General features: G+C 38.2%; 1 protein-coding gene across 7 annotated transcripts in view; it reads right to left on the bottom strand.

The window, feature by feature from the left end:
- Nova1 (NOVA alternative splicing regulator 1) overlaps positions 1–14,739 on the bottom strand; it is a 124,248-nt gene extending 109,509 nt beyond the window's left edge. Inside the window, exons 1-2 of one of the 7 annotated variants that reach the window (XM_006975255.4) lie at positions 14,123–14,739; positions 12,417–12,560 (exon numbers count right to left, since the gene is read on the bottom strand). In XM_006975255.4, coding sequence (XP_006975317.1) covers positions 12,417–12,560; positions 14,123–14,258 — 280 coding nt within the window. In that variant the 5' untranslated portion in view covers positions 14,259–14,739. Of the gene's footprint in view, positions 1–12,416; positions 12,561–12,900; positions 13,081–13,546; positions 14,016–14,122 lie in introns of those variants that run through there. The other 6 variants (XM_006975256.4, XM_042260646.2, XM_015994156.3 and 3 more) reach the window with 6 other exon arrangements.
- Positions 14,740–21,538: the final 6,799 nt, after the last annotated feature.

Below are 21,538 nucleotides of genomic sequence, written 5' to 3'. Positions count from 1 at the left end.
ACTTCAAACCTTTTTCTACTAAGACACACATTTTTTCTAAGATTAAAAATGTCATTTCAATTCCTAAATATTTATATTATGAAACCATTTGGACATGTATTATTAGCATTGGAAAAATATACTAGTATTACTTCTTAATTCCTTAACTAAATTATATATATATATATATATATATATATATATATATATATATATATTACACATAAACTTCAAAGACTAAGTTAGTAACTAGGACAAATTCCCCATAGTTAATTCGAATATTACAAATAATTCTACAAAAGTTGAAAGTATGGACTTCTAAGTAAAAAGTCGGTCCCCATTCTAAGCCTACCAAGAGCAGAGTCCATGGTAAAGCAGCAGGCTCTTCTTCAGCACTGTAAATGCTAGCCTTCCAGTGCCTTCAGTATGCCATCTGAGATGGATGCCAAGCTAAGCTGTCACATATGGCACATCCACCTCATTATCACAGTTTGTGTTTTCATATGCAGCGCGGTTCTGCTTCTTAAACAAGATGTCAAGTGTACAAACATAGGATGAAAATGGGTAGAGCTGTAGGAACACAATACCTTCTCTTTAGCAGAATAGGTTAAGTGACTCTGAAGAACTATTTAAATATTACTATGAAGAAAATATGGTTAAAATGTTCAGTCATATAACATCTAAATACAAAATGGTCATTCTAAATGCAGGCTTTGTTAAAAAAACACAAAATTTAAAATTATTGTAAAATAATAAAAACAAAAAAACACAAAATTTTTTGGCAAAACAATTGTATTTGCTGCAAAAATGTGACAATCCTGACCCACATTATCCACCACTTCAAAAGCAAGGCATGACATCATACTACATTATGAAAGCATGCCAATAATGTGGAAGACAGGAACGGGAGAAAATTTATAAAGATTGTTTTAAATATTGAATTAAACCTTGAGTTAAACAACTGGTATTATTGAATCTAAAATAGCACTTAAATAAAGATCACACTCTGAATATTTTTAATTTAAATCCCCATCTGGTGCTTAATGTCACTTCAGATGTTCAATTTTTAATGTTGTTCTAAACAAGTAGCCAATAATTTCACAAATTTATATGAAATGGTAAATTTTAAGCTAAATTTCCAAGTGTAAAAAGTGTCATGTTTCTTACAGTCGTTTTTAAAAATCATTTGACACTGATAACTGTATCCATTAAGACTAATCTTTTATAAACTTTACTTACTGAGGATAGAAATACTAGTGCCAAATTTTAGTGATACAATAAAATTCTAAACAGAACAAGGACATCACAGAAAATCCACAACAAGTGAATGACTCGGTTTTCACTGTCCCTGTCACCACACAGCAGGACTTCTGCAATGGACTACAGCGTTGGTGTCTTGGTGGCCCCTACGTCACACATTTAAAAAACAGAAAGCACTCGTCAATTTACTCATCGTGTAAATCACTACATTTCATCAGCTTCAACGTGTAACTTCTCACATGTCAAAAAAGCTAGACAGGGCTAGATACTCAAACAATTTAAGAACTAAGGGAAAGAGTATCACACACACAGTTTCAGCTGCTGGGTGTCAAGCAAATGAGTTAAAGAAACTAATGGGTCAGTCATTTTAAGCACGTGAATAGACAAGAGATGTAGCGGCATGGGTGTCAAATACAGACCTGTCTTGAGAGCTCTGTTGCATGCTTGCAAAACATTTTTCATTGACATTTGCGCCTCTTTTTTTTTTTTCTTCCAAGTTTGGCACATAATTACTTCATTAAAGACAATTTGCATTTTGACATCTCTTTTGTGTTCCCTGTTCCCTCACCTTTCCCACTGCCTTTCCTTTCTAAATAAATTCACCTCTGATTCTGCCTATAGCTTTTATATAGAAAACTAAGCTCTTCAATCTCAAAATGAATTCTGTGTTCAGACGACTCTGACAGTCCTTAGCACAGGTTTTATAGACAGATATATTTATATTTCCACAGACAGACTTTAAATGGTACTGCCACTGTCAGTCATTGGACAGATACAACAGGCAGATTTTTTTAAATTTTACCTGTATTTGTTTTTCATATGTACTACATTGTTTCTTTCCTATACAAATATCTATAGTACTTCCCCATGACCACCAGCACCACACAGAAACAGCCAATACAAGAAATTTCATAGAACTTCTGAGCTCTAAATATGCTACCCACTGGCAAAACCCAGTTCTTACCCAAGAAATGCAAAACTGCCCAGATTTCTGGATATCCCGGGATTTTTTTTTCATATTTTCATGTTTATGTATTTTCAGTTTCTTTGCTTCAAATGACCCTCCTAATGTTTTCCATCAAGAAAGTTAAAATTTAACCCTCAAACTCCTGTGAGCTTCTCATTGAAATCTAAAGACTCTTCCCCATCTCCTCTAATGAGGTAATTCAACTTCTCCACAGAATTCTCTCATTAGACAGTTGCCAAACATTCCTGTAGTCATACATTACAGATAAGCGTTTAAAACCTTGTTTCATATCCCATTGTTGAAAATAAGGTCATCAAGCCATGGTATACTTAATTCCAACCCAAAGAGGGCACACACGTGTCCATCAAACTGTTAGACTATATGTATGCTGAGGCTGAGAGGAGCAAGGGCCCAGCCAGGTAAAGGCTTATGATGGGGTTTTGACCCACTATTCTACAGTAGCTTTTGGTTTCTTGTTTTATTTGTTTTTTTTAATATATACAAAACGTGTTTAAAAACAGGCTAGCTACTAAATCTTAGCCATTTAATTAGTTTATTGTGGCAAAAAATAGACTTAATAAATAGTATTGCATGTTCTTTAAACTTTAAAGGTTAACCAAGTATTGAAACACTTGGTTTTGATATTTGATATTGCAAGACTTGGTAAATTTGATATTGCAAATTCACCTTCCCTAGACTTTAAATTTTAAAGAAATTAATGTATTATAATATCTTAATAGTTACTTAAGTGAAAGCCCCAAGCAAGTAAGTTATAGTCTATGATATAGCTGGCATACATTCTTCTTAATTAACAATAAAAGTAATTTGGTCAGCTTCATATAGTGATATTATAAATTCCTCCAACAAAATTACAAATATTAACTTCCTCACTACAGACAGACAAGAACATGAAACTACATCAAAAATGCAAAATTTAACACTCACATTTTTATGTTACTTTATTTTGTTACATTATTTAGTTAATAATGTTGATTTCCAAAGTATAATAAGAAAAATCACTGGGGGCCATGCATACTCAACTATAAAGTGAAAGAACTGCAGAATCTCACATACAGATACTTTCAAACTCTTTGTTCAGTAAATCTAATTAGTTTATGTTGCTTAAGTCAGATTATATTAAAGGCAGTCTCCATTTCAGACATGGCTTTGAAGGGCTCTTCAGAATGATGGGTGTTAAGTGTCTTCACACAAGACTACATGCTCAAGAGAAAGTAAGATGGGTCTCCCACACTCTACTCATCTTGCTTAATTCTCACCAATACCTGGCCTACCCAAATTTCTCCTTCTTCCTGGAATTCCTAAGCTCAGGATTTAACTTTTCCAGAAATGCAGAATTGCTTACACATTGTACATACACATAAACACACATACCACATGCACTCCACCAAAGTAAGCTAGAAATGCCAAAAAAAATACTAAGAATAGATTACCTTCTATATCAACCCTACTGATAGAATAGAAGTACTTCATGCAGGAACCATCCACCCATCCATATTCACTTACATTTCTAGTATCACCTGTGATTAAAACACTGGCCTGCATATCGACCACAATGGCCTGCAAGAGAGGTGACAAAAATCCCACACCCAATGCACCTTAATCCAAATACACATCTGACGAGTGAAGGCAATCACTAAGGTCTTTTGTTTAAACTTAAAACAGTATAAGAGAATCTTCAAAATCACATTAAGTATTTAAATAACAATGTTAAAAAATACTTCTTAAGCACACATCACAAGGAAAGTGGCATAAGAATGCTAACTGACAGAAAAGTGGAAATTCAAAAAAGGCCAGAATAATATTTCAAATTAAAACGTACTAATTAATAGAATTAATTTTAACTGGTTATTTTATACTTAATACTATTCATTTTCCTAATTCTAATAATATATCCTTTTTAAACCATTATGATTACCGAGTAAAACTTGACACACTTAGGAAAGTTTGTTTTTTTGTTTGTTTTTGTTCTTCTAAAAGTTGCAAAGCATGAACAACTCACATAATCCTTGGAAGCAAAGCTTGACACAGAAAGTCAACATTATGTTTTTGTTTTTGTTTTAAACAAGGTCAACAGTATTTTTAATGGGGGAAAGGTTTTCCCTGAGCTAAGAAAAACTAGATGCAAGGAAAAACAAGCTCATAAATGAAAGAAGTACCTTCTCACTATAGAAGTCTAACTACCCTTAACACACTGCCATAGTCAGAGTCCTACTGTGGGCAAACAGAAAACAATTGGTCTAGATGGTCATTGACAATGCATAATGTACCTTCTACTGAATGTGTGCAAGGGCAGAAGGTGTGGCCACTGGACCTTCTCAGGAATAAATTAACTACAAAAATACTACTCACAAGACAACCACACTGAGTTTTTAATCTTAGTTTTTGAAAAAATTGCATGTAGGGAAAGAAAAAGAACATATTCTTTCAGTCATATCCAAAAAGGAAGGAAGAAAGAGTAACGTAAAATAGTGAAGTTCGGACTAGAATTCAATAGGAAGTCTGAAAGCTTACTCCAAGGCAAGGAGACAGCATGATTACTGCAGGCCTGCACACAGCATTCACTGCTCCCTGCCTTTCTCAGCTCTAACTCTATGCTCTGGAGGACGGCAGCGGGCCTAAGCTCCCCACTTTCACATAGTTCCACTGTCGCCCCAAACCCTTTACATAGAGAGCTTTAGACTTATTGCATTTCTGGTAAAGACACAACAAAATACAAACAATTAAATCCAATTGGAGGCAATAACAAAGCATAGTTTTTTAGAGTGCAGCAACTTGGGGCTAGATTCCTTTCAGGAAGAAAGGATACTGTGCAGTAATCCCAACAGGACCAAATAGCTGTCTGCACCAGCACTCACAGGAAGCATTTGATACACTCAACAATTAGCAAGAGAAGATTCCAGAAAGACTACACTCAATGAAACCAAGACAGTTGGTTTTTGTTTTTTAATTACTTTTAAAGGTATTTTCATGATTTTCTTGATTGTCAATATTAGGGGGAAAAAAGTCTTATTTAAAATACACAATATAAAACAAGCCATGTGACAAACTCTCCAAATAAATGTTCATTTATCTGCAACAACTTTTGAAATAAACAGGCATTTAAACCATGAAATTGACCCAAAACTGAAAAACTATAGTTCTGAAATATTTGTTAACAAATATAGAGAAAATAAAAACAGGTCCACTATATTGTTCTGTGCTACAGAAACAGCTACACCTTTCTTCCCTTCCATTCCTACCCAAAGAGAACAGACCTTAAAATGCAGTCAACCCCAATCTAATCTTAGAGCAGTGAAGTATTCATTTAGATGAAGACCATTTTCCTTAAGATCACACTGAATTTATCACAACTAAAAGGAACACAGGGTTTGAAATCTCAGTTCTTGAGATTGAGTAAAAGTCCCTCCTAAGAATTGCATTATGGGTCCTCAAAAGTAAAATGAGACTCAAAAATCTGCGAAATGGAAAGAGGACTTATTTCTCCAAACTTCAGAGAAAGTATGTGCACAATTTCACAAGAAAAACAATATCCTCTAAAATATAAAAATTGCCGAGTTTTCAGTAAAATTTACTAAAAAATACAGGTAATACTAAACAGTAAAACATAAAGTAGGTCCACAACCAAGAAAAAAAATAACAGTAATTTTAAGTATTTACCAAATAAAACTAGCTCAAGAATTGCCAAAAATGTATTTTCCATACGAAGAAATAGTACCTGAATCATCTTGCTCTTAAAAGACTCAGGATGCTTTCATTTCTCTCCGGGTTCTGTCAGTGATGCTGACAGGCCCTGCAGGAAGCAGCAGTAGATCAGTGATAAAATGCGCACAGTGCTTGTGCACGGTCAAGATCTGTCATGGAATGATGTCCATATCATGATTTAAAATTCTCAAATATTGAAATTATCTAAAAAGTAATCAGCAAAAAAGATAGTATTCTTTTTGCTTTGCAGTCTCAAAATGTTTACTCGTTCTCTGTGTTCATCAAATCTTTTAAAATCATAATGTATGTATGTGAAATAGTCAACTGTCATTTTTATACGGTCAAATACTAAGAGTTCATGGAATCAAAATTGAAAAGAGAATCTTCATGGAAAAATGAATGGTAAATATGATCAGTGTCAATTCAAAACCTTAGCATCAACAAGTGACAGTTACTGTGTCTTCAAAAAATTCATATTAGCAAACCAACAGAAAGTCTGGGGACCAACTGCTCCCTAAATGCTCTTTAAGATTTTTTTCCTGTATTTGTATTTCCACTATTTTCAAATGTAGTAGCACCTTCTCAGATTCACTGTGAATGTTAGGAACTATTTTCCATTCTATTAATACACAGGACTGTAATAAGATACTTACATTTACTAATATGTGTGAAAGCCCATAAAAGACATGACTGAAGTTTACATGTGTTAACTTACAAACAAATAATCAAATATTAACCTAAGATAATTATTGACAAATGATTAATTTTTTAAAGTACAAGATATTTCCACTCACTCATGGTTTAAAAACGCATTTGCAGAATTGGATGTTCAATGCATTTTATTTTTGTCTGGACACTAAAGAAAGCTCGGATCTTTTCCTTATTTGAATTCCATTAGATCACTGGAAAATCATTTCACCTACAAATATTTTCATATTAAAAGTGTGAGCATGCTGTATCTTTAAAGATAGAGAAAATGGGAATTCCAATGACCCAATCATAAAAAAAAAATATTGAAAAGCATTGCTTCATTTCTTGAATGTTGCGATCTCTACCATGACACTTCAGTCTCTGAGGGTCAGGTTAATTAAGCTGCACAGCAGCTGCAATGCAATGTGAGGCATGCACTGCTTCGGCTCCCGCCAGTCCATTCCCATTTCCTGCAGTACTCCAGCCCTGGACAAGTGACAACAAGTGACAACCAACCACTTCTCTCCAGTCACTTGCTCCCTCTGGTCTACTGATAAACGTTAGAACCAACCAACCTCTGTCTGAAAAAGACTGCAAAGCTGAATGCACCTGCTGCACGCTGCAGTGATGAGTCCCAGAGAGATGTTTGTCAGTCAGATCTCTGCAGATGTTGTTTAACTTTATGCTAGAGCTGTATCCAAAGATGGAAATGAGATGGCAATCAAGCACAAATCTCCAACCACCTTCCCTCCAGCTTCAGATTGAAAACCGCACTTGCTCCTGAGGTTTGCGCTGTAAAGCTTTATTAAACTAAAAGCAACTACGACCGAACCCCATAGTTTTATAAAAGATGCTTATTAAGTGCTGAAGTTTAGATAACAGGTGGTATAACATGTTCGATAAATGGCACTCGCACAAACTAAATTAAAAACAATCATCTTATTGACTACAGCAAAATAAGTAATTATAATGATATACAAGTTGTTGGCTGGTGGTTTACTGTCAGGGGTTTCTAGCAGTACCACAAATTACTTAGCATTTCTATGCCATGGATCATTTTTTCTTCTTGGTATATTAATATGAAGTATCCTCAAAACACACATTCAACTACTTCACCAATTTACTATTCCTGAAATCATGTGGCATGGTGTCTGAGAGGTAATGTTAGATTATGCCTTACAATATCACATATTTCTAGTGAGCTATTTTTCTAAAACACAGAAGCCTTCAAACAACACATTTCGAAGTGACACTGTGCCATAAAATCTCATGAAAACATCAATACAATAAGCTAATGACTTTTAACAATTTTTAAATTTAGTGGTAGACGATCCAATGTCAAAATGAAATAAAAGTGAACAAATAAAGAGACACCTAAGGCACGTTATGCTAATTCATCTTTCTAGAAACCCCCTGCCACAAAGTATTTGCATTCATGAGATTAGTGTCAAAAGTATTTTTATATGTTCATAAATATTATGGCATACCAATAACACTCTTTCATGTGTAAAAAATTCCTACTGTTAAAATACGAAAATAAAGTATTAAAAATGAGAATAAAGCAAAATTTCAAGCAATACTATTGTCTGTGTGAAGAGTATGTTTCCTTCACCTAAGGGTTTGGAAAAGTGAACTATAAAGTCACCCACACAGTAGGTACTATACCAAACATAAACATCACAACTTTAAGATCATACAGAAATATGCTTCATGCACAACAACTCGCTGGTACCAGGGAAATCAGAGCTGCAGAGAGTGGTCACTACCATATTACACCAACCAACAAGTTCTGAGGTCAAAATAATTTATTTTCTTTACGTGTTACCATCCTATCAATGTACTGATCTTGCCTTATAATGTGTATCAATAAATTTCTAAGACAATTGAGATCAAAGAAAAACGTATAGCTTACAACTCTGAGAAGCTGTGAGGAAAATAATATCCACAAGGTATTTATTACCAATTTCACCATAATACTTTACCTTCAATAGTATAAATAAATGTCTACTTTAAAATTTATTTTCTGTGTGTGTATGTGTGTGTGTGTGCGTGTGTGTATCTTACACATTTTCAACCCTAAAAGTTAAATAAACAACTAAATGTTATCCGTGTCAAAACAGAAATGGTGCAGTGCAGCTCCTCCACCGAGAGAGTTTTAACTTCCAGTCTGCCTTTTCACTATTAAAAAAATAAATGGGCAAAAGACTTCAAATTTTTCTTAAAAAAAAATCATCTAAATTAGATATCACTGAAGTCATCATTTGATGAATCTAGAAGCAACATGTTCAAATTTTAACTTAGCAACATAAAAGGAAATACTTTATATTTAAAATGATTCAGTTTTATAGGCATACATACTGAAACAATATAGAATACAGAGGAATAGATTCCAACATTACAGTAAGAGTCCTGTTTGATTGGCATATGGGATGTCTCCAGTGTCACAGAGCAGAAACAGGTGAAGTATGAGGTGTTCTAATATTCAAGGCACTCATGAAAATATTTATATATTCTTTATTATTCCCAACCAATAATGAATGTATTTAATACGTTTCTCTAATAACAAGCTTGAACCTTGTATTAAATTTTAACAGATAAAATCAATCTATTAATGAAAATAAAACGTCTTCAGATGACAGGCAAAAGAATTAAAAAATAACACTAGCCACTCTTCTGAGAATTTAGACAGTAATTCAGCCCCTACAGCAAAAATGCTGCTTTTTACCACAAGCAGCTCTATGTAACCTACTTATAAAAGGATACATAAATTTAAAGTCAAATTAGATTTCTTTAATCAAGTCAGAAAAAAAGGCTACATTCCTAAGCCACCAATGAAAAGTCTGCATCCTGTAAGATTAAGTCTTAGGAAATCAATATATAGAAGAAATATATAGAACACAAAGTAAAATCTACTTGTAGATGATTTTCTTCTGATTCCAGTGATTGAAATGCACTTTTCAACTATGCACCATACAGTTCCCCTGGTCACTTCATACATGACACACTGAAATACATACAATATTTAGCTGTATAAACTTTAAATTCATACAATTTATTTTGTCTTCTTCATTTTGACTGAAGTTTAAAAATCATCAATCAGAAATGTAGGGTTGCTTTATGATATGGCAAAGACACAATCTGACCATAAAGACAAACACATTTATAAAAACTGTATTAGCTACAAATTTTTACACGCGTCCATCATTTGATTTGAGGTATATTAAAATGTTCTAAAGGGTAACTAAAATCTGTGTTAAACCTCTTAGGAAAAAGTTTTGAAAAATACAGTAGTATTTTTACTAAATGTTTAGCAATACTCTTACATTTGATTGCAAATGTCAGGTAATTTGAGTAAATCCAGTAGTTTCTACAACTGAGATGCAATTTTATCCCAAATATACTCTAACCAAACAAAAACCAGAAAGATGTCTCACTGAAATAAAACCCCAGGAACGTTCATTCTGGCAGAACACGGCAATCATAAATACACGTTTGTGTGCGTATGCTTGTGTCTATCTGAGAGACACAAATATGGGCAGCTAAATCACTGCAAAAGCCTATAGGACTTTCTTTGTAACCCGACAATATGAATCACGGTTTATAATTTAGTTCATCTGGGGATGAGCACAGTAAGTATCTGTTGTGTATAAGAAGGGTAGAAAAAAAGCTCAAAGGCTCTTAGCCTGACAAATACTAAGACCATAGATAATTTTACCAGTTCTCGTCAACTACGAACAGAAAGCCTATAGGAAAATAAGTCTATCTGAAGACTGTAGATGTGTTTGTCCAAAGAGTTAATTACTGAATTAAAACCACATTTTAATACAAACTATTCAGAATTCTTAAAGCTTCTTAGAAACTACAGGGATTTGTTTTAACCTTAAAACTGTATCATAGTCTATATTGACTCCCACCTGTTAGAGGCCAAGGATAAGCCATCTTCTAGCCGATGCTTTAACTCATAGTTGATCAGGTTACGTCACTACACTTACAAGATTTTATTCAAAGCACTGCAGCTTCACATTTCCCCCCTCCCCAAATATCCTTGAAATATATATATATATATATATATATATATATATATATATATATATATATATATATATCATCTTCAAACTATAAATAAGTAATTTTCAGGTAAGAAGGAAAAAATGTAAAAATAAGTGGACTAGAAACAAAAGCCCTATTTCTTAGTGCACCCTTTCCAACACACTGAAAATAAACTACATTCAAATGAAAAGGCATTTAATTTGGAATTTGGAATGTCCTGGCTAAACATCAATTTTCTGTAACACCCCTACATATCTGACAGTACCTCATGTATAATGCAAAAAAGCGTTTTCATTTCCATCCATTGACAGGGTATTTAATTTGCTACTGCAGCTCTTCCTTGAACTATCATGTTATTAATTCTGCAATCAAGCTCTTTTGAGTGCTTTTATTTAAACGAAGTATTTTCACAATCCCACACTGATTTTTTATTGTAATATACCTGTTCAATGCACCAACATGAATATGGTAAACTTCCCAACTGCATCAAGAAAGTTTCCGAGACAGGGAGAGGCAAACTTGAGAAGGCTGCAGTATCTAACAGGTTACACGTTAGTTTAATAAACAATATTTTGCCAAAAAGTCCAGTGTTCAGCTAGTACAGCATCAACCATTCCAAAACCTTCTCCAGTAAATGGTCAGTTTCCACCACAAATGATTAGCTGTGAAAAAGAAGCCTTCCAAGGTTGAGCCTCCATCCATGCCAGTGTCTGCTGTACCAAAGAGCACTTGGTGAATTAGGATCTCTGAAACAAAACTGCTTTCTTTTCCATCAGGAAAAAAAGCTAAGCAGCATAGCTCACCTCAGCACTGAATTGATATATTTATAATCACCAAAAGTAAAACAACCTCCAGAAATTACAGAGAGCTTTATCTAAGTGAAGCAAAACAGCTAACAATATTTCATATGGGGTTGTACTACTCCATTGTGATTTCACTACTGAAAATATATACGTCGAGTAACAGAACTAAGGAGAAAGAAAAGAAAAAGATGAACATGAAGAACTGTACAACACAAAGGGAGGGAGCCCCAAAGTAAAACAAAACAAAGCAAAAGGACAAAAAGCAAATCCACACAAGCAACCTAGGAAACCTGCTATCATCTAGCAGGTTACTGTACCACACTGTAAAGTATTCCGATCAAATACGGCTCTGAACACAAATTCTAAAACACTATTTTACTTCTTGCATGGCAGTATAGGAAATTTCTTATCCCAATTACATTACTGGAGTATTTTAAATATCTAAGAGACAGCACTTGTCCTCCTTACTTCATCCAAGGCCAACAAACAAAGCAATGAAGCAGAAAGAGGTGCATAATGGATTCAGAAGTAAATGGTCCATTCTTTAAGAAGCCTCCCTACCCCCTCCTCTGAATTCACTCTAAACTAATTGTCATTACAATGATGTCTGTAAACTTCAGAAGAACCACATTCCCTCATGCCAACTGTCCAGGTTTCTATCTCCAATTTTTAAGTTTTTGTGCTAACAATTAGCATTCCAAAACACCCAGAGAATTGTACCGCAATTAGTATAAGTCACAGACACAGTGTATCAATTAATGAAAAAAAAAAAACATGAACAACAATGGAAATAATCTGAAAATTTTTCCACCATGTATGCTAATGTAGTAACATTCAAATCTCCACCATTTAAATTTTTCTTTAAGACAACACACAACACATGAAGATATTCAATGTTTTTCCTTGGGGAATTCATCAAACAATTTCTTCACCATTTCACCTACCTGGATAAAAATCTTTGGACTTAGAGAGCTTGATAGTGGCTCCAGTTTCTTTTTGCAATTGAACAATTGTCTGTCCTCCCTTCCCAATTATAGATCCAGCAGCATAACTAGGTATGAGAACCTTTAGAAAGTACTGGCCGTCTTCTGAAAAATGTAAAGAAAGACATTTGATTAACATGATCATTTTCAACTTTGAATCCCCAATCCACCCTCAAGAGAGAAAACAGTAACTCGAGCAGAAAACAGCAGTTAAAAATGCTTAAGGGGTGAAAACCACCAATCACACTGAAAAACAAGCGTTTACAAAAAGCCTTCCCAGATTTTAGGATTCATATGTCCTAACAATTTGCAGCACTGTAGAAACTGATGAGTAAATTCCAGTTGTTACTCCAAACCTGAAAGTCTTCCAATTCTGTGGTTACTATGGCAAAATGAAAGAAACTGACCCTTTAACAAAACTTCAGAGATTTATAAGATGACAAACCTTCACTTAACATACTGAAGATAAAAAAAAAATTCCAACACTGTAAATAGTGATCCGCTAAATTCTTCTGTCATAGCAAGCATAAAAGACTACAATTAATCATTGACTATATCCGACTTTAAGTATACAAAACAACCGTCTTCCTGCAAAATAGTCCACCCAAACTGTAGGGTTTATTCTAAGCCTGGAGAAACTGCGGGGGAGGGTGGGGGGAGCCTCAATGTGGTGGACTGAGAATCTAAGTAATCCTGATGTATTTCCGTAGCACTTCTAAGTCTACTATGATCTCGTCTAAGCTCATTAATTAAAAGACCTTAAGAAGAATCTTGCCAATACTAAAAAGCTTAGGAGTTATTTATCCTAAATACACTCCAAAGTGACCAAATCCAAATAGATAATGCTCCCGCTCCAAAAGAACCATAAAAAGGAGAGAGGGGTCGATGAGCCATGAAAAAGAAAAATGAAATGTTTCAGAAAATAAAGCCAACTCCATAAACTTTAGTTTCCGTCAACCTGATCACGTCTTAAATAGGAAACTTCTCGGTAAATCCAGCTCTTTACAGTGAACGAGCATCCCGAATTTTTGCGATGTGCCACTCACAAGACCCCCATCCATCTCTAATGTATATGCTGGAGATAAATTCACCTCTGCTTCGATGCATTGGATGCATTGTTAAGATGACTCCAGTGCAAATGAAGAAGCGATAGCGGTCCCGTTATAACTCATCTTCCGAGGAAGCGCAGGATGTTAACTAACAAGTCACCGTACCAGACACCCCCCTCGTATGCATACCCTTGAAGACAAATCAATGCGATATTTGTACCGACCATGTAAGTGCGCTCAGGGCATGCACTCATCAAGATTTTGCATACTACTTGTGGCCCAGAGAAAGGGGATGGACAGAGGCAAAAGTCTCCGGTGCCCCCAGCATCTGCAAGCCTCTACCCAAGTGCCATTTATTTATTTATTTGATCAGACTGTTAAATGCAGCGCGCATCTTCAGGCGGCCATCACCTCTCGCGGGGGGCGGCCTCGGGAGCGGACCCTGTCGCCGGGGCCAGCACCGGCTGGGGCGAGCGGGTCGGCTCGGAACCCCGGGTCGCCATCTTGATGAGACGGGGCCGGGGCAGGTGCAGGGGAGGGGGCGCGGGACGGCCGGCGGCGGCGGCCACGGCGCGGGAGGGCGGCGGGGACGGGGCGGGAGGCGGAAGCGATACCCACCGCCCGTGTTGGTCCTCTTGGTGCTGCCGGCTTCAGGGGGCGCTTCTAGCGGCCTTTTCCGCGAGTCCGGCGGGTCCAGATCTATGGGAACCCCCGTATGGGTCCCGTTCTGCTGGATGGGAGCTGCCGCCATCATGCTTGCAGTTCCTGCCGCTGCACCGGGAGAAGCGGCTCCCTTTTGTTTTGGCTTTTTTTTTTTCCCTCTCTCTCTCTCTCTCTCTTTCTTTTCTTTCTTTCTTTCTTTTTTTTTTTTTGCGTTTGGGGTTGCTAAGGTTTTTTTCTTTAATCGGATCAATAGCAGTCAGAGGCGGCGAGCAGTGTGGCTGATGTGCTCACTGGGGAGGGGGCAGGGCGCGGAGCAGCTGCAGTGCAGTGTCGGCTAGGAGCGGGAATGGAGGGGGTGTGGGAGCCGGAGGGTGAAGAAGGAGAAGAAGAAAGCGGCGGGCAGAGCGGGAGTGAATGAGCGGAGGAGGCGCGGGCGGCCGGGAGGAGGGCGAGTGAATGAGCGGGAGGAGGAGGAGCGGCGGCGGGCGGCCGGAGCGGCGGACCCGGCTAACGCGGCGGCGCTCGCTCCCGCTGCTGCTGCTGCCGCCGCCGCCGCTGCTGCTTGGGCGCGTGTGCCGCCTGCGCTGCTCCGCGCCGCTGCCGCCCGCCCGCCCGCCCGCGCTCATCGTGTCTCCCGCGCGTGGGGGGCGGCGGGCGGGCGGGGGCCGCGAGGGGCCGCGACTCCCACACGCGCCGCGCGGGGCCGGCCTCCGCGCCGGAGTCTCCGCCTGCGGGGCCGCGGGCGGGCGGGCGGGCGGGAGCGCGCGCGCGGGGCTGGCGGGGGCGCGCGGGGCCGGCGGGGGCGCGGAGCCGGCCGGGGCGCTCCCGCGGGGAGGCGGGGGGTGGGGGGGGGAGAGAAGTGTGAAAGGTCGCGGGGCCCGGGCAGCACGGCTCAGGCAAACGTCAGCGGCTTGCCGCGGAAACCGAGGGGTTCACAAAAAAAAAAAGCCACACACACACAAACACACACACACACACACGCACACACACACAAAAACGCGCTAGGCGGGGAGGCGGGGCCGCGCGCGGAGTGACGGCCGCAGCAGCCAATGAGAGGCGAGAGAGGGAGGCGGGCGGGCGGGCAGGCGGGCGGGATCCTGGTCCAGCTGGGACTCGGGTGGGTTGACAGTTTGGGCTAGTCCGGGAAGGGCGTCTGAGTGACCGCTGGGAGGGGGGGGGTAGACGGCTGGGGCAGGAGACCAGAAGCCCAGCTGGGACCCGGAGAGTTCGGCAAAAGGCATTCATTCATTAGCCTCTCCGGGAGGCGGTGTTCTAAGGGAGATGTCATCAGAGGATTTCTCTCTCTCGCACCGTGTGTGACACTGTCGGGGGACTTAACTGTGTGTCTTGGCGCCCTTGTGTGCTTTCGGGAGCAAGCCAGGATATAAATAAATAAAGCGAGATGTGGTCTCCACACAGAGCCGGGAGGCACACCAAAGAGGCAACAGCTGAGGGTGCACGCAAGCCTCCCACTGCACGAACGCAGGCATCTGGGCACCCACGATGTGCATAGCTTCGGGCGGTTTCAGGAACCCTGAGCCTCAGCTCATCCACAGTCGGGGGGCGGGGGAGGGATGTAGCTAATCTAGCATCTGCAGACACCTTAGAGGTTATCTAATCAAGTTCTTCCTTTTATAGGTGAGGAAAGCGACTCAGTGACTATTTTGTTCAAGGTCATGCATCAAGTTAGTAGTTGAATAAGTCCTGGTGCTAGGAAACCGGGTTAGAGGAAAAGCTGAAGTCTCTGAAAAACTGATTTCAAACCCACCCAAGCTGTTCTGACAGTGTGCCACGGAAAACATCCTTAACATGTTGTCACTTATTAAATGTTTACCACTTGACATCATTGCATTCGGTACAGTCTGTAGTAGTACTGTCCCGTTTTGTGAGGCAATTTTGTCTTGAATATGTTAGTAATTTATCCAAAGTCACTTGTAATTAATAACCAGTATACTGCTTATTCAATCTCTGGTCTTTCAAACTGGGCACGTTGTCATCTTGAACACTGACGTCTGTACTTCAGGGCCTCGGGTTATTTCCTGCTTAAAACAAGGATTGAAACTCTGGACTCCCGTCATTCTTAGACGTCATACATGTGGTATATGTTCTTAGGTGTACAATATCAGGCACACGTGCACCAGATTTCTAGAATGGAGATACTCTTTATACTCTTCTACCTGAGAACATCACTTAAAAGATGGCAAGCTAACACAAAGGGGACTCCAGTGTGATTATGTGGAACCCTAACAAAGAATGCTGCATCTGGTGCAGGGAGGAAAGAAATCAATCAGAGCGAAGGGGGGGGGGGGTGGAGAAGCGTACTAAACCTCCTCCTGACTCACTGTTGGAAGAAGCACTGTGTGGGAGGCGTGGGCATTTCAGGTGCTTTTGCAGTGATGCAAGTGATGAAGGAGGAAACGAACAATGATTACTGTGAGGCTCCTGGTTCATCACAAGTGTGCAAAACATTTGTCTCCATTGAAAATGATAGTAAAGACGGGCCGAGGGCTGCAAGTCAAGGAAAGCACACAAGTTCGTGTACTGATAAAGGTCTATGACCAGAAACCCCAGAACTCTCATAATGTAGTTAAAAGAAAAAAAAGATACGCTTTTATGACCAAAATAGAGTGTTTATGCAGAAAACTGAATAAAATTACGGAGCTAGGGTGAAGAAAAGCAGTGTTTGGAATAAGTATGTGGTAGTCAAGATAACAAAAGGCAGATGCCAGCTATTGTGCAATCAGAGTGTCCCATGATGTTTGCAGAAATATGCGAGGACCTCTTTAAACGGAAACTTAGAAGAAATCTGGTATTTGGCATTAGACTGTTTTGAAGCAGTGAAAAGGGCAGGCGATGGATGAGAAAGGCTAGCTCTAGATATCTTAAACCATTACGGTTCACTAAGGAAAGTGGAGCCTTCAACTTGGGAACGCCTAGAAATTAGCAGAATTCTAAAACTAAAAGATTTCTGAAGTGGTTTAAAACGTGTTTATCACTGCTATGTGAAAATGAGCCATCTACGTTTATATGTGCTTGTCTTCATTAGGGTTTCTTTTGCTCTGATGAAACACCATAACCAAAGCAACTTGGGAAGGAAAGTTTTCTTTGCTTACACTTCCACATCATTACTCATCAGGGTGGAAGTCAGGACAGGAACTCAAACAGGGCTGAAACTTGGAGGCAGGAGCTGATGCAGAGGCCACAGAGGGGTGCTGCTTACTAGCCTGCTCCTCATGGTTTGCTCAGCCTGCTTATAAAACCCAGGGCCACCAACCAAGAGATGGTACCTCCCACAATGGGTTGGACCCTCCCCCACTGATGACTAATTAAGAAAAATGCCTTACAGCCAGATCTTGTGGAGGGGGCATTTTCTCCATTGAGATTCCTACCTTTCTGATGACTCCATCTTGTGTCAAGCTGCCATAAAACTAGCCAGTACAGTGCTTATGGAGGTAGAGCCATGCTGTACTCTGATGATAGTCATTTGACTCAAATTACTTTCTTTGAATTTATTAGTTAAGTGCTGCTTTTTGCTTAGCAGAAACCAGTCACTCGAGATGAGATTTCTAAACGAACAGTGGGCTAACCAAGTCTGGTTCAGAATGAGGATTATTAACTACAAACTCATTGGTGAAGGTCGTCATCACAAGGTTCCCCTGAATCACTTTTCATTCCTCAGGATACATGATGTATTACTGTTTTTTAAAATAATACTTCTACATCATTCATATTATATATGCCTCTAAAGTCCTGTTACAGTAGAAATAAAATACACATATTACCTGTTGTCTACATTTTGTGTCACCTCATAAAAATGAAAAAAGAAAAACGAATAAAAATTTCCAGTTTATTAATACTCAGTATGATAGACTTTTTATGCTACAAATAAACTGCAAAAACATTTCAAAAATGTCATAGAGGTATTTGACCTTTTAATTCTTTTAAAGAAAATAAAATTATATTTTTAATTAACCTAGCAATTGAGACCTGCTCACTTAATAATGTTTTCTAACATGTTAAGACACAGTAAAAGAAGTATGCTTTTATTGCTAATTAGTTGTGTTGTGAATATAAATGCTTATGACAGAAAAATATATTAATGTGAAAAACAAAATTTATTTCTTTATATTGGGAACAGAAGAAAAATCTATTGAGAGTTCTGTGCTTATTTCTTTCAGACTCAATGACAAAGACATCAAGGTTTATTAACAATAGCAATGGCTTATTTTCAAAAGAAAATACAGATAGTTAACATCCACTGATAGCCCTAAACCCATTTAGCTGTATTCATGCATGGGCCCTTATCAAAGATCACTATCTACCTGAATATCTCTTCAGCTGATGCTGTGGGGAAAGTTTTCTGAATCTGTGTCCTCCCATAAGTGGATCCTGAGTTAAGGCTCTGAGTACACACACGTCCTGTATATTGGAAATGAGACAGGGAAGGGAAGCAAAGCGGTTGAAGGATGTATTACCAAGCAGGCTATTCTACTCTCACTGAGCTTTCCTAGGGTCTAGCTTTTAAAAAACGAAGAACAATACTACAACTATCTAACAAAGAAGAGAAATCTGGGGAATATGAACACACACTCCCTAAGCCACTGGGTAACAGTCACTCTGGAGGCCATTGAGCACACCCGGCCAGGTTTCCAACTGTCAATGCTGTACGATTCTTTGAAGGCTCTCTAGTGACTGAAGAGTTCTCTGAATGTACACGGGCTGGAAATGGGGGGTGGAGGGGATTAGCAAGGATACATAGAGGAATATCAGCCTCTGAGTTGTGGAAAACCAGGCCATTGTACACTAGAAAAGGAAAGGAAGAAATTACCACTTTCTCACCAGTATCAGCATGACTTTTGGAAAAAGAAAAAAAAACAAGAAAACTGTCTTTCACTACAAGACATTGTTAGACATCAAATGGCATAATTGTGGAAGAATGTAGAGTCTTAAAGTCCAAAGAAGCAGAAGCTTTATAATTTCCACACTCAGATTATTATTATTATATGATTAAATAGTAATGAATCATTTGGGATTTTCCCTATGCACATTTTTAGTTTTTTTAATGCAAGTCATGAATAATTGATAGATATGTTCTAACTTTTTTCATTAAATTTCCCAAAGAAAATAGGAATATATACTCAAGGAGTGTAACACATATCCTAAGTCTCTTATGACAAGTTCTACAAATAGATACAGAGTGACATGAATTTGAGAGCTAGATATGGGGGGTCATGGGAGAAATTGTGGGGAGAGTATATATGATAAAAATATATTGTACTCAAATAAGAAATTCTCAAAAATACTTTCACAAGATTACACTACTAAAATGGCTTACTGAATATTATGCTCTCAAAAACTTAAGCATCTCTTTCATCTATGTGTTTTGTGACTTAAATTTACTGTTAGTAATTGGTTAATTGTTTTATGAAAATTCATACTAATTTATATGGAGACAAAAACATGTTCTTAGTATTATTCTACATTCTCCACATCTAAATATTCTAGTTGTTAATAATGGTATCCTGATGTAGCAGTATTTCAAAAATCTTTTAACACATATATTTAATGTTAAACATTTTAATTATATATATATTTACTAGTTACATATATATGTTACATATAATATTTATAATGTGTAGTAATCAATTCAGAATAATCAGCATCTCCTTTAACATTTCTCATGCCTTTTTGTTGGGAAACTTTGAACTGTTTCCTTCTAATTGTTTATAAGATGTGTAAGTGGTAAACTGTAGTCACTCTCTCAAACTACAGAAATCTAAAATATATAGTCTTGTCTAGCTATATTTTGGTTTCTGTTGACCATCACCAACCTCCATAACTTAGCTTCTACTGACAACTATTATATTCTTTACTTATAAGATATAAACATTTTCTGAATCCACATATGGTATAAACACTCACCATTTAAATTTCTGGGCCTGGTTTACTCACTGTCCTCCCATTCCATCTATATTCCAATAAATGAAAGGCTTTCATTAGTTTTGTGACAGAATAACCCTCCGTTCTTCATGCTAATCAGTTTTTCTTTATTCATTCTGTTCACCCACCAGTGAATCAATGTTCGCTGATTCCAAAAATCCTAATTATTTTGCATTGTTTCTTTGTTCTAGAATAGATTGTTGATTTTTAAATATGTTCTAAATGTTATCCAATGCATCTTTCTTCACTTACTTTCAAGGTAATAAGTCTGAACTAAGACACAAATAACTCGTGACTAACAAAAGCAACAATCAACAAGTACTCATACATTGCATGGAAAAAATAACATTAGCCATGCGTTCTCTATCCTGAGAAGGACGACTGAAAGTCCCCATTTGTCCAAGGTAGCCCTGGGTGCCAGGTGTCCCAGAGGAGTTGTCAGTGTTCTCAAAATTGGCCCGATTTAGACAGTAAGATTTATGGTTAAGTAAATAATACTAATTCCACTGTTGTTTCTGCCAATTATAAATAACAAGATCTTTTTGATTACTTTATAGTGAAAAGTTCTCTGCTTATAGCAGCATTGCAGTCAGATATCATGCATGACATATTCTTTCATTATTGTTTCTCAATTTGTTCTAAAGCCAGAGATCCAGACTGAAGTAGAAAGTAGTAGAAGAGAACTTTAAGTATTTACAAATTTTAAATGAAAACAACCTTTTTGATAGAATGATTGCTTCAGCAAGTATGGCGTGTAGCAAGATACGAATTGGAGAAATAATAAATGAGCTATTATAATGAATGTAGCTGTAAATGATGAATAGTAGCCTCACATCTAACACCAGAAGATAAAGCATGTTATGTATTATTCAATCTCCTAACAGTTTTCTATATCCTGCTACTAAGATAAGTGACAGTGCTTGACTTCTAGACAAGCTTTTAGTGTCTTCGCTCAAGATTTCTTTCCAAGTAGCTTGAGATTTCCACTCTTTTTTTATTTCATTGACTTCTATTCTGATTTTTACTATTTCTTTTTTTTAAATTTTACAATACTATTCAGTTCTACATAATAGCCACAGATTCCCTTGTTCTCTCCCTTCCTGCCCCCCTCCCTTCCCCCAGCACACGCCCCCATTCCCACCTCCTCCAGATCAAGGTCTCCCCCGAGGACTGGGATCAACCTGATAGACTCAGTCCAGGCAGGTCCAGTCTCCCCGTCCCAGATTGAGCCAAGTGTCCCTGCATAAGTTCCAGGTTTCAAACAGCTAACTCATGCAACGAGCCCAGGACCTGGTACCACTGCCTAGATGCCTCCCAAACAGATCAAGCCAATCGACTGTCTCACCTATTCAGAGGGCCTGATCCAGTTGGGGGCCCCTCAGCCTTTGGTTCATAGTTCATGTGTTTCCATTCATTTGGTTATTTGTCCCC

This window comes from Peromyscus maniculatus, chromosome 14 (genome assembly GCF_049852395.1).
Source record: "Peromyscus maniculatus bairdii isolate BWxNUB_F1_BW_parent chromosome 14, HU_Pman_BW_mat_3.1, whole genome shotgun sequence".
Lineage (NCBI taxonomy): Eukaryota > Metazoa > Chordata > Mammalia > Rodentia > Cricetidae > Peromyscus > Peromyscus maniculatus.
Note: the sequence above shows the minus strand (reverse complement) of the source record. Positions and strands in the feature narration are given on the sequence as shown.